At 35.5% G+C, this 15493-nt stretch overlaps 2 protein-coding genes and 4 non-coding genes across 6 annotated transcripts; 5 read left to right on the top strand and 1 right to left on the bottom strand.

Moving 5' to 3' along the window:
* Positions 1-150: 150 nt before the first annotated feature.
* Positions 151-8284, bottom strand: LOC103042396 (apoptosis regulator BAX). The gene is made up of 6 exons (XM_022673009.2): positions 7799-8284; positions 5945-5981; positions 5696-5857; positions 3904-4033; positions 2633-2722; positions 151-1777 (listed from the first exon to the last, which is right to left on the bottom strand). The coding sequence occupies exons 1-6, from the start codon at positions 7824-7826 to the stop codon at positions 1679-1681; spliced, it is 546 nt and encodes a 181-aa protein (XP_022528730.2). The 5' UTR covers positions 7827-8284; the 3' UTR covers positions 151-1678.
* A 1160-nt stretch (positions 8285-9444) lies between these two features.
* Positions 9445-12348, top strand: rps11 (ribosomal protein S11). The gene is made up of 5 exons (XM_007229935.4): positions 9445-9551; positions 10762-10896; positions 11105-11180; positions 11469-11598; positions 12151-12348. The coding sequence occupies exons 1-5, from the start codon at positions 9504-9506 to the stop codon at positions 12272-12274; spliced, it is 513 nt and encodes a 170-aa protein (XP_007229997.1). The 5' UTR covers positions 9445-9503; the 3' UTR covers positions 12275-12348.
* On the top strand, positions 10606-10691 carry LOC125784547 (small nucleolar RNA SNORD35). Its single transcript, XR_007427329.1, has one exon. It is a non-coding gene; the product is annotated as a small nucleolar RNA SNORD35 (small nucleolar RNA).
* LOC125784533 (small nucleolar RNA SNORD35) lies at positions 10934-11018 on the top strand. The gene has a single exon (XR_007427315.1). It is a non-coding gene; the product is annotated as a small nucleolar RNA SNORD35 (small nucleolar RNA).
* LOC125784543 (small nucleolar RNA SNORD35) lies at positions 11249-11333 on the top strand. The gene has a single exon (XR_007427325.1). It is a non-coding gene; the product is annotated as a small nucleolar RNA SNORD35 (small nucleolar RNA).
* On the top strand, positions 11677-11761 carry LOC125784546 (small nucleolar RNA SNORD35). The gene has a single exon (XR_007427328.1). It is a non-coding gene; the product is annotated as a small nucleolar RNA SNORD35 (small nucleolar RNA).
* Positions 12349-15493: the final 3145 nt, after the last annotated feature.

Genomic DNA, 15493 nt, shown 5'->3' on the forward strand with positions numbered 1-15493 from the left:
TGTTAAAAATGTTTGTACGAACTACAGCAAGCTGGTGAGCCCATTCCTTTTTTTTATATATATATATATAATTTTATTTCAAATTTTTCCCTATTTTTGCACCAATTTTTCTCAGCCAATTATCCAACCCACTCATTAGCACACATCAAGTAGGGATGCCACCTGTCCTGTAAAATACAGAACGTCTTTTATTTGGCAATTAAATATTGCGTCCTGCGGCAGGAATGAGAGCAAGGTAGGTACAATTCAATTTAAATATACATAAGGTATGCAATGGCAGGTGTCCCTAGTTAGTATCCAGTAAATAACAAACTCATATAAAACAGCAAAATATTATATTAAACGTTATTTATTACAATTTGCCAACCCAAGAAATGAGCCCACTGTTGGATAGAGTTTTAAGACCTTAACAGACAGAAGATTATGGGTTTAAATTAAACAAATAAGTTAAAAGTGCTACTTTTGACTGACTAACCTAAGAGACTAAAAGATGTAGATGTGTGGGTATGTGTGTGTCTATCTTTGCTGTCAAATGAAAAACACATACTGTCTCCAAAACAGTAACTTTACAGAAGAAAGAGATAAAACCTTCTTAACCAGTGGCGTGCACAGACATTTTGGGGGGCAAGTGCTCAGGGGGGGAAAAGGGCACTTTTTAGCGCATGCGGAACACTTCATTATAAAAAAAAAAACGTTATCTATCATTGATTTGGGGTAGAGCGGCTAGTTTATCTGGTGACCAGTCGGGAAAAGATGCGTAGTAGTTTGGTGCTGTATGAGACATTTTACTGCACAACAAAATGATTTCATGTTGGGCTTAGAGGGCAAACGGTAGGATTTTACTTGATGTGTATGTTACCTGGCTGGTGGGACACGGGGGAGAAGAAGCCTATCTGTTGCCGTCGCGCGGCAGAGGAAGAGAGGGTCGGGTGTGTGCGAGCTGATTTCAGGGCATTATGTTTTCACTCGTTTTAAATCTCTCAGGCTTTCAAAAGATCATTTCAAACCAGCCACAGTAAAATCTTACTAATAATAATATATATATATATTTTTAAACGAAGTTTCAAAAGGGCACTTTGGTTGACAAAGGGCAGAGTTGGTGGTGCTTTAGCCCCACCTGATGTCTATGTCTGCACACATCTGTTCTTAACTGTCAATGAAATGTCAATGGAAAAAGAGTTTATTTCAAGACATTTTGTCTGTAAAATCTTTGTATTAAACTAAAAATCATTAAAAATGGAGATAGTTGTTTTTCAAAGGACAGCGATGCTATAAAGTTGTGTGTAAATTGGCATGGTAAAATTGCTGCAAATGCTGTTACATTGCATTCAAACAAGTCAGTTGTGAAAAAAAAAATCATTAGGGTTTTGAACTGTTCTAGCTCTGAACATACTTGAATTGCACAATTAAAGGCAACATCTCTCCTTTATTGCGAAGGGCAAAACCTTGTACTCCATCTGAAGACTGAAGTTCTACACAACCTGCCATGTTAAACGTTTGTATTGTTCTAACATTGTCTTTGCAACGCTGTTTCTCACTCTTCTCCTACATCTCTTTGTTCTCTTGATCAGCTGTCTTTATCGCTCTCTTTTTTTGTCTCCTTCTTTCCATCTCTTCTCTCCATCTCTCTATCTCTCTCTCCATCTGCTATATCCTTCATGGTCAGACTCCCTCATCTTCACATTTTGTTTACGATGAGAGCAGTAGTGAGAACTCCAGCCACAAATGCAGTGACAGTTGTCCAGGAAGGTGCTTCAATCTGTGAGAGGATTGCGTCCTGAGAGATAGAGAGTAAAATAATTACTATTAATGACTACAAATGATTTTATTTAGATACTAAATGAGGCCAAATGGAAATATTTGATATAAACACATTTAAACTCATTTTTAATGTAATATTCCAGTTTTCATGAGATTTTTCATTTTGTTCACACTGTGACATGCTACAGGAGTCCCAATTTCCAAACACTGATAGAGGTTTCTAACCTCTTGTTCTTCCCCAGACACGACGCTCATGTGGGATGCCAGATTGACACATAGCTACAAGTGACGACAAGTGAACTTATCTAGCTATGGTTAGCAAACCTTACTGAAGATTAGTGATTACCTGTTCAGCAGAAAAATAGCCAGATCTCCCATTTCAATGGCTGCAGAACACTGTATGTGTGCTTTTGTCTATACCTGGCAACCCAAGGTGTGGAAATGGGACTGAGGGAATGGCTGTGGGCAGTTTCAGAGGCTATAACCCATGCAGATTACTGTGACATACCATACCAATAAGTATATAACATACTGTATGGCGTACTGTATCAATAGCTGTCGGTGCTTTAACACAGCATATTTCCTTAATATCTGATGATACATCCTAAACATGATATGGGTAACTGCAGAAAGTATAATCCTTAATGTTCCCTTAATTCAAACGATTCACGTTTGTGTAGCCCTTCTTCGTTAACAGTGCAAGCATAATGCCACATTCAGTCACCAACCGGTTTTGGGAACCAAAGTTTTGGGCCACTGCCAGAACCCTTAAACCTTAGATACTGATACTCAGTGTCTGATAAATACCCCAACTGCCTAACTAGTTAGCTCTTTCAGACAAAGCCAGAGTACAGCTCAAACAGGAACTTACCCAGCCTCCCTGTCCACTGATCCATGCAATCACATGATCACGCATGAATTCTAGAGTCCAGCTGATGATGTTACTGATGATATCAGGAACCTGAATATAGATTGTGTGCGTGAACAGAAGACATAGAGAGAAAGAAAGTTAAGGACCCAAACACAACAGATTAAATATATACTTTAATATATACTTTAAAAATCATCCCAGTCCACAATTAAATGTCTTCTGGTCATTTTAAGGCGATTAAATTACATATTTAGTTAAAGAATAGAGAAAGAAGAGCTGCAAACACTTTTCTCCCTTAGAGATTTTTGTTTCTGCTTTTTGTCATACTTACATACATTTTTCTGATTATCAAACAAACTTTACTATCAGTTAATGCAAAAAAGTGATTTCATTTACGAAGGAAAAAAGCTATCCAAAAAAATATGTAGCAGGAAGTATGACCTTCAAAATGAAGCAGGATCAAATGTCTGAAAAAGCAACACATAAAGCCCCAATATGAAAAAAAAATCAAGAACAGATGAAAAGACATCATTTCATTGACAAATTTAGAAAACATGGAACACTGGTGAACAATTCCCAGGTGTGACCAGCCTACCAAAATTCTCCAAAAGGGCATGGACAACTCATCCAGGAGGTCTCAAAAGAACCAAGAACAACATGTAAAGAACTGCAGGCCTCATTTTCCTCAGTTAACTTCAATGTTCATGACTCACTAAAAAGCACTAAAATGGAAAACCATGCCGCCATAGTGCATATTAAGAGGCAATGAGGTAAGTGATAGAACAACATTCATCCCTAGGGCAAAAAAACTAACGACTGAATAATAATCAGAAAATATAGAGCATTGTGCCACAGAACATTACTCTGAAGCACCTTCTCCCTTCACAGATCTGGTACAAAGTGCACAGTCAGTGTAGTCCAATACAAGGCTTTATCCATGTCCAGAGAACTGGCCTTCAGAGTAATCATAGCGATCAATAAGAGTCCTTCATTTATGAGAAGGATTGGGTGTGAGAGAGTCTAAGAATCTGGTCTGCTTTTGATACAATTACACTTACATTTAATATAAAATTGGAACTCAAAAACTTTGATCTAAAATTATTTAAACGAATTGCATCCCGCATTCTCCACCACTGTCCTCCTGCAGTAACTGAGCCTTTCTTTTCCACACATTTCCCAATATTCTTGTTGGCCAGGCTATTATATCAAGGTTGCTGGAGTAATTGTCTGCTTTTTATTTAGTGAAAGTCTAACTAGTTGTGTGTACTCACCATCTTGACAAACTCACAAGCAAAGTAGAACAGTGCCACCACCCTGCCCCAGTTAAACTTCCAGTCAGAGAAGATTTCATAGGCGATTTTCAGGAACACTTCTTTTGTGGGCATTAGGTTATTAATCATCCTAGAAAAGATACCAAAATCTGATTTGTAACTCAGTGGTCAAGTACCACTTACTTTGAGAGAAAGAGGCCATACACAAGGATCAGCCACAAACAGTTAATGAGTAAACTGTACACTAACATGTTGGTTGTTGTGTGAAATGGCTTTGGCATTGTGTACCATGACTTTTGCCACATACCATGGAAGCTTAAGAACACTGCTATGTTGGAGGCGTGTGTGGACCCAATAGATGTTCATTGAATTTGGTAGTACTGTGCGGTCTGTGTGTTCACTATTTCGTTTTGCTCTTTCAGAATTCATTAGATTATATTTCTTTTAGCAATTTGAGCTCAGTTTAATTGGTTATTTTCCTATTACATATCTCTTTTTCTGTTTTTATTAAATGTTGTTATTAGATTCTTAGCTTGTTGCGGCTTTTTTTGTTATTTAGCATACAGAACGTCTCACTGTTTTTTCAATGAATGTTGATTCATTCATTTAATAGCTTATCTAACTATTTTAAGCCAGACAGACACTGTATGTTTTTTAATCGGGTGTGGAGAGATCGTCCGCATGTTTGAATGGTTTGTCCTGCAGGAAAACGCATGCGATTTATATGCTGACATTAATCCAACTGCAGAGCTTTAAACGCGCGGATGAGCTGTAACATTTGGATCCGCACAAAAATCACAGTGTGATTTGTTACAATGAACTTAGTTCTACGTCACGTCACAGACCATTTTCTTCAGCAGAATAGACAGTGCTCCAGGGACCCGGATTAATCAGGCCTCGCGTTCAGGTTTGGGTTTGGGCAGACAATCTAAACTCTAGTATGCAGAATTATATTATTATTGTTATTAATTTTCCATTCGTTTTTATAATAACAGGATACTTTGACTTTTATTTCTCTGCCTGGACCTGACCCGAGATTTCCCATCACTTTTCTCAGGCTGGGTTGGGCTCCAGGAAATAGTCTGCCATGTAGTCATCTGTTTTTTAATACTATTTTTATTTTATATAAAGCTACGGCATGATAATCACCTAGAGCTAAGTAACCAATTATTATTGTTAACCAAAAAGAACGAAATAACGAAAACTGAAAGTGAAAGTTCTCCTTAACTGAAACGAATAAAAACGGTAATTAAAAGAAAACTAAAACGAACTGAAATTACAAATTGAATACCCTCATTTTCATGTTTGTTAATTTATTTAGAAATAAATATAATATGAAAGTACGTAGTGATATTATTTTGTCATATTCTTTGAAGAATAACTGAAAACATACTTAAATGTGGTATATCATGATATATATTCTTATCGTGATATAAAAAATTCCATATCGTGATATATGACTTTTCACTAATCGCCCAGCACTAGAATTTGGATGTGATTTTTGCCAGAAACTGACCATTCTAGCCAGACACTGCATGTCACAATCAATGGACGATGCTGTGGATGGTAGTGGCTTCTATTATGTATTTCCTGGACAACTTTAGAAATGGAACAGCCATCCATCCATCCATCCATCCATCCATCTATCCATCCATCTTCCCCCCACTATCACTATTGTTAATGAAGTCTAATTGCACTGGCAGACATGTCAGTGTAAATGCTGCATAAATCTTTCTCAATGTTGGCTAACATCAGTGATAATGGTGAATTCGATATTTAGCAGGTTCCTCACTTTTTCAATTCTGTGTCATTGTCCAGTTCATCTCCAAACTGCTGTAGACGCTGTCCAACTTTCTTAATGTTGGGATCAGGCACCTCTTCCGTCTCGTCCAACAGGTTTTTGGTTACTGCAGCATCAATTTCCAATGTGCGCTGAAGACGCTCAGAGATAAAGCTGGGGGATAAAGAGAAGAAGTGATCATTGCTTGGTCACTGGATAAACAGAGAAGTAATAAAAAAATAAATAAGATTGGAAACTTACTTTATCAGTAGCCTATATCCTATGCGTAGCAGATTAACTTTGAACAGAGAACATACAATACAACACAGTGACAATTCTGTAATTACAGTGCATATTACCTATTCTTATGTCTCAAACAAACTGATACTCTAAAGACATGATGCACTTGACTAGATCAGATTAGATCTACTTGGATTTTGGAGTATTGCATTAGTTATTGTGATTTTTAAGCTGAACAAGAAATATTGAATTGTATCGTAAACTATAGTAAACCAATTTAATCAACTAAGATGATTAAGTTTCTGCCTAAAAGTTGGCTAACTAAAAAAATATGTGTGGGCAAGTTAAACAGGGTCTACTGAGCATTTCTGCAGGGGTTTTTACTTGCAGGTGTTGGCCACGCTATTTGCATATTGTGTTCTCTCACCTCTCAATAATCCTCAGTGTGTAATCATTCTCCACAGACTGTCTTCTCCAGGTATTTCTATACTGTATGTGTTTTATAATAGTTAACTGCCTGCTCTCAGTATTGAAGGCTATGAGAACAAGTTGCTATGTTTTGTGTTGCTGAGTTTTTATAGACTTTTTACTGGATGGGTCCAGCTGATCACACTTGTATTTGTATGTATGATAGCTTATATAGACAATATATGCAGATATGTAAAAGTAATAAATTATAATAAAATAAAACATATTGTTGGGCCCACGACATTAATTTAAAACGTGTCATTGATGAGTCCTTCTTTTAAGTTGATCATAAAGGAAAGTCAGTGGAATTTACAATACACATTTCAAAAAACTTGAATTAGGCCAACTAAAAACACAAAGTCAATTTTTATGTTAGTCTCTTAAACTAAAGATTTTCAGTTGACACAATTGCTGGTGTTTTTTCTCAAAACATAAAAACATAAGAGTTGGCCTCAAACTTGAAATTTAGAGTTTTCCCAACTTTTTCACTTTTACAATGGATGGATAACATAATCTAATAATAATACTTCTCTACACTTCATATTTTGTTCAACATAACAAAATACCTAACAAAACATAAACAGGGCCAGCCATACAGATAAGGTAAACATTTAGTTTCACTTCTGACCACTTCTGTACGTTGATCCTCCACTTCCTTGGTGATTTAAAAAAAACACCCAAAGAAAAAAGATGTGTGCTTTCAAGGAAATACGACGCAACACAGGAAAGCACGCATGGTGCTGTAAATTACAACACTACATCAATTAAATATGAATTAGCTGTGTCAAAAAAAAAAAAAATATATATATATATATATATATATATATATATACTGTATATATATATATATATATATATATATATATATATACATATATTGAAGGTATATATAAACATAAACATATAATTTTGACAATGTATACAATTAAAGTATCTATATGAAATGAAATCCAAACACAAATATTTTAGTACCATACTCAACTGGTATGGTATCCCTATTATATGGTCACCATAACTGAATGACCTGTCTGACAATGTTCAGTACATCCAGAAATCTATATATTTAAACAATTTACTATATTATTTTCTGTACAGTACTTTATTTACTTAATTTGGGTGTGTCTCTAAATCTATAAATTATTTAACAAAATCTAGAGTGTAAACATCCCTGTTTAACAAAGTCAGAAGTTAAAATTTATATAAAAATTATAGTAGTAGTAGAAGAAGATTATTTTTATAACACAACAAATTAAGTAATAAAAATAACACAAACATTTATGGAATTTTGTTCATCCAGTATAGACAGTATTTTTTTATGAATTTAAATAATGTACAGTGTAAGTTCTCTTATAAAGAACAATATCAATTGTTGTAGTAATGAAAATATTAAACAGTTGTGCCACTTACCAGCATAACCTTCTCCCTGAGCTGCCATGATCCAGATATCAACTTTCAAAATATAGTAGAAGTAAAATTCAACTGAAAGTCCACTGGTGAATATGTCACTCTTTCACAACACACCCTGGTAAAGGGCCGTCTGAAGACGGGCGGGATACAAGAAACGAAACAAGGCATACTAACCCAACTGAAGCCTGAGGGAGCTTCATGTGACTGGTTCAGCTGAAAGTGGGTGGAAGAAAGGTCTGTGACGTGTTTCCTCAGCCTTTAAGCCGGCAGACTAGCTTCTGGCCTCAGACCATGCACACACCAAACTTCTTCTAATCTAAATTTGTGGACTACCTAGTGGACCAGTGGACTACCTAGTCAACTAGTAAAATACAGAGTGGACTAATAGTCTACCCAGTGGACCAGTGGACTACAGAAAAGACCAGTGGAATACAGAGTAGACTAGTGGACTAGTGTAAAACTGAGTGGTCTAGTGGACTACAGAGTGAACTAGTTGAATACCGGGTAGTCTACTGGACTACAGAGTAGACTAGTCTAGTGGACTAGTGGACTACCAAGTAGACAATTGGACTACTGAGTAAACTAGTAGAATACATAATAAACTAGTGGACTAATGAGTAAAACAGTGAACTACCTAGTAGACTAGTGGAATAACAAGTGGTCTAGTGGACTACCTAGTAGACCAGTGAATCAGTGGATGACCGAGTTGACTAGTAGACTAGTGGACTACCGAATAGACTAGTCAACTAGTGGAATACTGAGTCATCTAGTGGACTACCAAGAAGACCATTAGACTATTGGCCTACCTAGTAGACTAGCAGACTAGTGGACTACCGAGTAGACTAGTGAACTTGTGGACTAGAGAAGATTATTGGACTAACGAGTTGACTGGCGGACTACGAAGTGTCCTAGTAGGCTACTGAATGGACAAGTAGACTACCGAGGAGACTTGTGGACTAGGGAAACACTAAATATTATTTATTGAATTATGTGGCATGTGTTTCATCCATCCATGTACACTGGGACAGTTGGAACAGTGTGATGACTTGTTAAAATCAGTTTTGCAACCTGTACATATTTCATAAAACCACTTAAATACATTGTTTTAGTAGTTAATACATTTAAGTTTATAACATAGTAAATTGGCTATTTCAGTGTAAATAATTTTTTTATTTATTGGGAAAATAGTGTTACAACTGTCCCTGGTCTCCCGTACATAAGTCATGTATATTAATGATAACATAAAACTGTATATTTAAATTAATATATATATATATATATATATATATATATATATATATATATATATATATATATATATATATATATATATATATTATACAGCTCTGGAAAAAATAAGAGACCACTTCAGTTTCTGAATTATTTTCCCTCATTTTGCTGTTTATAGGTATTAAAGAAAGTCAAGCAGTTCAGCTTGGTTTAATGGCTTGAGATCATATCATCCATTTTCCTCTTGATTATCATTCAGAGGTTTTAAATTTGGATGTATTAAAGAAACTCCTTTTTTACGTGGTCTCTTATTTTTCCCAGAGCTGTATTTTTGTATTATTAGTTATACAAATGGGTACAGTGATAAATACCCAGAGCTGTATTTATTTATTCTTTTTTTTTTACGGGTTGTCGGAAGTACCGCCTTTGCCTTACGCCACATCCGGTCCAGGATGCTCTTCCCGCTGCTTCGCGCATGCGTAGTCCTCTTTACGACTCGCCTGGCAAGATGTCGGATGTTCAGGTACGGTGAGCGGAGCGGCGTGGTGGGGATAAAAGGCTAATTTTACTTGGTTATGAGGTTTTATGTGCAGTTATTCGACATATAAGGGTCTGTAAGGTAGTGTGTGAGCGAACCGGGGGATCTTTAGAGACCATGAGTGTGTATTAAGCGGTATTTTATCCTTTCTGTGTGAGAGTGAGCGGAAACTCGGCGTGCTCTGGGCCGCAGGCTGAGCGGCGGGTCTATTGACGCGGCTTTACAGCCACAATCTCCCGATTAGGACCTTCGAGTTTCTAATGGACTAGTAAATCAGCTTTTACACGAGATATATTTTACATTCTGCATAGATGCTGTCTGGCGTCTTAATGCCAGTAGTTGCCGTTAGCGGGCCCCACATGGCTGCTGTATGGCTGTAGCTGCAGATCTAGTGAAAAGCCTAGCTAGCTAATTTTCCAATTTTAAATTAGTAAAGCAGCATTTATGCTGTTAACTACCTTAATTAATATTGTCTAAATCACATAACCGGTAAGTAACTACTAAACTTAATAAAGTGCTCAGTTCTGTTCTGTGTTCTTTAGAAAAACTCAGATTTTAATGTTAAAACAGGTACAGGTTTAATAAGTGAGTATAAGGTATGAAACCATTATGTAGGCTTAATGTAACATCTCTTTTTAAAAGTAGATAATCTAAAAACTAGGATTTGTAGGTAGGTAGGTATGAAGGTAGGTAGGTAGGTAGGATTGTTGTTTTTAGTCTCACATCATTAATAGTAATTTTAGTGATCATTTGTTTTGATCTTAATACCTTAAGTCTTTTTGTAGGCTGTCATTGGTTGTACCGCTTTCAATAGCAGAAATTAAATAGCTTACTACAAAACTAGTTTAATATTTGTTTGATAGTTTGCTTTTTAACGTCTTTGCAAAATTCTTAGTTGCCGAAGTTTTGGTGTATCAATTTTTTATACGGGTACTTTTAGGCTGTCAGGAGATCTATGATTTAACTTTTTGTCTAGGAAGTCATTTATTGCTAAGTGTTGAAGATAACATAAGTGGGCTTTGGTTTGTAAGAATGTAGCTGCATATGATGTATTTTCTCACGATGGTCTTCCAAGCTCTTGTTGCTTTGACGACAGTGCCTACAAGGCTACACTGATGCAGTCCCACAGCTAGTGGTAAATGCTAATGGCAGCTGTTAAACATTGACTGAAAATTATGTTTTTTCTATTTGGCAGAACGAGAGGGCCTATCAAAGGCAGCCCACCGTCTTCCAGAACAGGAAGCGAGTTTTGGTTCCGGAAGGAGGTGCCAAGGAAAAGCTCCCACGTTACCACAAAAATGTCGGATTGGGCTTCAAAACCCCCAGAGAGGTGAGTTTGACCCCGTCTTGGAGGTCCGTCTTCAGACTGCAGCTGATGTCTTTTCTCACGATGGTCTTCTGAACCTGTGTGGTTTTGCAGACAGTGCCTTATGGTTTTGCTGATGCAGCTTAAATATTGAAACTCTTTTTATAATTCATAGTGTAATAATTTAAATAACATTTTAATCGGTTCTTTACTGGTGTGCTTGACTTTATAGGCTATTGAAGGCACTTACATTGACAAAAAATGCCCATTTACTGGCAGCGTGTCCATCCGAGGCCGCATTCTGTCTGGTAAGTTTATTTTACGCTTTTAAAAAATATATTTTTTGTCTTAGATGTGTGTGAGCCTTTTGCTGGGTTGCAAATGATGTTTTTTCTCACGATGGTCTTCCAAGCCCTTGGGGTTTTGACGACATTGCCTTATGGCTTTGCTGAAGCTTCCAGTATCTAGGTGTTTCTTTTTATTTTAGTAAATCCACACTTCTGAGTGTGTACCTTTTTTTTCTTTTTATGTGTAGATAAACTCAGTTTTAAACTTTGTTCACTTCTGCACTCATTTTTTTGTATTTAACTTTTCAGGTGTGGTGACCAAGATCAAGATGCAGAGGACCATCGTTATCAGACGTGACTACCTGCATTATATTCGCAAGTACAACCGTTTTGAGAAGAGACACAAGAACTTATCTGTCCACATCTCTCCCTGCTTCAGGTAAAAATCTAAGTTCTTTTCCATTCTATACATTCTTATGTAGACGTGATTTTTGGTTTACTTATGGTTCAAGAAAACTGCATATGATGGTTTTTCTCACGATGGTCTTCCAAGTCTTGAAGACTCTGACGACATTGCCTACTGGCATTTCTGATGCAGATTTTCTTTCAAATTAAGTATTGTTTTAATAGCCGTACTCTTCAGTTGTACTTTTTGTAGTCATGCTGTGTTTAGCATTGCGGTTGTGTTCTAGTAAGTCATAAGTTCAGTTAAGTTTAAGTAATGTACAAAATGCATTATGGTGGGCATTATGATTAGCTGGATTCCGGCACAGTTTACTGATTCCGGCTCCCACTAAACCTAGCAACTTCTAGGATAGTTACAACGAATTTCTGCTCAAGCACAAAGTGCACAGTTGCAGGAATCCAGCACCTATAATGGAAGGTCCCTGTTCATGAGTTCTGATGCTGGTGTTGTAGCTTACAGACTGGCTATGGCAGATTAGCCTGGGTTTGCAACTTAACAGTTAATATCTTTTTCTTTTATCTCTAGGGATATGGCTGTGGGTGACATCGTCACTGTTGGAGAGTGCAGACCCCTCAGCAAGACAGTGAGGTTCAATGTCCTGAAGGTCACCAAGGCAGCAGGATCCAAGAAGCAGTTCCAGAAGTTCTAGAGTTAATTGATCAATTCTAGGTTCCACTGACTTGACTTTGCAAGACAAAAATAAAAGTTCTGTGGATTTGTGAAGTTGTCAGTCATTCTGTTCTATACCTGTGGCTCCTATACTGTTGTGTACCACCTTTTGCACACTTTAGTGTTTTTGCTATTTTAACATGCCATATTTATACTGGTGTTTGGGGTTATTACTTGATGAATGTATTAGGTGTCCATAGGGAAAAGCACAATCGAAATACATACATTTCATTAGGAGTTTTGTACAGTGGTATACAAAATGCCTTTAGCTGTCTGCTGTTGCTGTTCTGGGCTCAAAAAAAAACAAACCTCTGCACTTGACAATTTCATCCAGTCTTGCATCAAGGGAAGTCTTTACTCCCTTAGGTCCAATACACTGCTAACTTAATATAAATCTGTACATGCACAGCTGGGGCAAAAAGGTGGAAAAAGTAAATCAGCTCTTGGTGGTGTTCTTTTTAGTATTGGCACCCAATTCATGGCTGAAAACTGGGTTTTAAACTGACCCTAAATTTTACTTAAACATTTTTTTTCTACAACTGTTTGTTGCATATCATGGTTGACAAGAAAAATCGAAGCCAGTAGCGGTTTAATTGACAGCTTTGCAGTTTAAATTTTCTTTTTCTTTTAAGCTTTCAGTTTTACGTTTGGTCTTTAATGTTATGTAATAACTTGAGTAAATAATTACATTTCAATTAAAACTATTCAATTTTGTTTAAAATTTAGATCATATTTTGACGTGGAATTTCAGTGATTTTGGCTATATATATATATATATTTTTTTTTTCTTTAATGTACAGGGGCTAATGTAATATTTTTATTACATTTTAAAGACAGTAATAGATGTTTATCCAGCTATTTCCAAACATTTACACAAATATTTATTTTACCAATAATCACAAAATATTTGTGTATTAAAAATGAAAAGGAGCATTAAGCAAGCTGTAAGCATATCGTTACTGTCAAATGAAAAAGTATCTACATTTTTGGTCGATTTTTAGCTTGTTACATAATTTAACCAAACAAAAGTTACTTAATCTATGTCCAAATGTTTTAATGAATAGACCAATAGAAATTCTCCAATATTACCTGAAATAAATTACTTTTTCATTGACTTCCATTTAAAGTTAATGAGGTGTTTTATCTCTCCTGATAAGTTACTGTTTAAGAGATACATGTTTTTCATTGCAAATTGATCAAAAACAACAGACAGAAATAAAAGGCAGTTTTCTGTAAAGATTGAGACCCAGATGTGCTGATTTTATGTGAAGATAATCATATAAAATTGCTTCTGATTAATTTGTTATTGCATAGTCACTTTTTTATTTACGTGAGACCAAAATGACGAAAATAATATACATGAATCAGAGTTTATAAATGTTTAATAATTTATATAGTGAAATAATTCCTAACTTCAGCAAAATCATAACAATATTAGATGTTTCAATACAAACAAAATTAAATTTAAAGCTGTAAATCCGGCACTCGCTCAACACCACTGAAATTTATAGGCATGTTTTCTTTACGATTTTAGGAACATTCATTGTTCTGTTTTTTTTTTTTAATAAGAAGTATGCTGTCTTAATGGACAGTTATTATTTTTAAACCCCCATTTGATTGAGGTTTGATTTGCGGGCTCCCTCTAGTGGTTTGCAGATATGTAGGTCTCTCTCCATACTGGCTCTGGACTAGAGGACTTTTTATCAATGTTCGTTTATTGATACCGATATCGTGCGTCTCTAATGTTATGGAATGGTGGAATAATTAAAAGATAGTTTGTTGCCTGAGTACAACATCCTGCCATAGAGGGTTTGGGTAAAATTAATATTAGTGTATAGTATATGCCTTGTTGCATTAATGTGTAGTACAGAATTGGGACACAACCTCAGAAAAAAATAATAATTATATACTAATGTGCCAGACATACACTATTATGATTAGTATATAGTATTTTATACTTGTTTTATGCAAGTATTTTATAATATTGTGTAGAACGCAGCCTAGAACTTATCTGAATGTAATACCACCAGACGACCAACAGGAGGCAGTAGGGAAAACAAGGGCTAGGGGTACAAAAGAGAAATGGCTTTAGACTACTGTGTCCTTATTTTGTAGTCTGTGTGGTGTTGTTTATGCTCATATTTGGTGTTCTGTGTCTAAGCTGTATTTCTCTATGGTCGAAACGAACAGGCTTTTCAAAAAGTTGCTTCTTTTAGATTTTTTTTCTGTGTACATTGTTCTTCTAAACATCAATGGATTCTCCAAATTACGACATTGTTTAAGAGTCCTAATAAAAATAATCGTATACTTTACTGCTATAAAATATGTCCTTTTAACAGCAAAATACTCACACACCCAAATCAGTTCCTAAATCCAATTATCATTTTACTGATATCAACTGCTTCTGGGAAACGGGGATTATTTAAAGCATGTACCTTTTCTAATTTGCTTCTTTATGGTGAGTGCTCAAAATTTCTAAAAACTCCTGAAAATACACCAGAACTACACAATTTTTTATTTTAGAACATTAACGCACATGTTAGGAGATTTTTATGGAGCTAGGTTTTACACAAAAATATCAATTCAAATCAAATAATATACTTTTAGAAGCAAAAATTCAATTCAAAAATAGATTTTCATATTTATTTGATAATTATTTTTTGCAACATACTTTTTCTGTTTGATTCTTATAACTGTGATTGCAGATTACATTTTTTTATGTAAAACTTTTGCACAAAATTAACTCTATAGCTTTTTACAATTAGAGTATTTGAACATTGTAATTAGAGAAATAATACTTGGCCCCCTAGAGCTGTCAAGTAATGAGAGACAAACACTTTTTTTTTTTATATCTATATTTTACTGTAGTAATATTTTTTGTACTTTCAGACTTTTTACTTCAACCTTTTACAATTATCTGTACTTTCTACTCCTGTAAAAGTGCTATGTAGGCAGTGATGTCAGTAACGCATTACTCTAATCTGACCCTTTTTTTCCATACCTGTCAAGTTTTGGACTTAAAAATAAGGGATTTTTTCCGCCGCCCCAACAGCCCAAACGAGGGGAAATTTTTTTTTTATATATGTATATATATTTTTTTATTTAATAGATTTAAAATTGAAATTGAAGGGTGCACAAATTTACAAACAGGACATGGATCAGATATATTCCATAAGTAAATAATAGTCCTAAGGGGCCT

Source organism: Astyanax mexicanus, chromosome 19 (genome assembly GCF_023375975.1).
Source record: "Astyanax mexicanus isolate ESR-SI-001 chromosome 19, AstMex3_surface, whole genome shotgun sequence".
NCBI lineage: Eukaryota > Metazoa > Chordata > Actinopteri > Characiformes > Acestrorhamphidae > Astyanax > Astyanax mexicanus.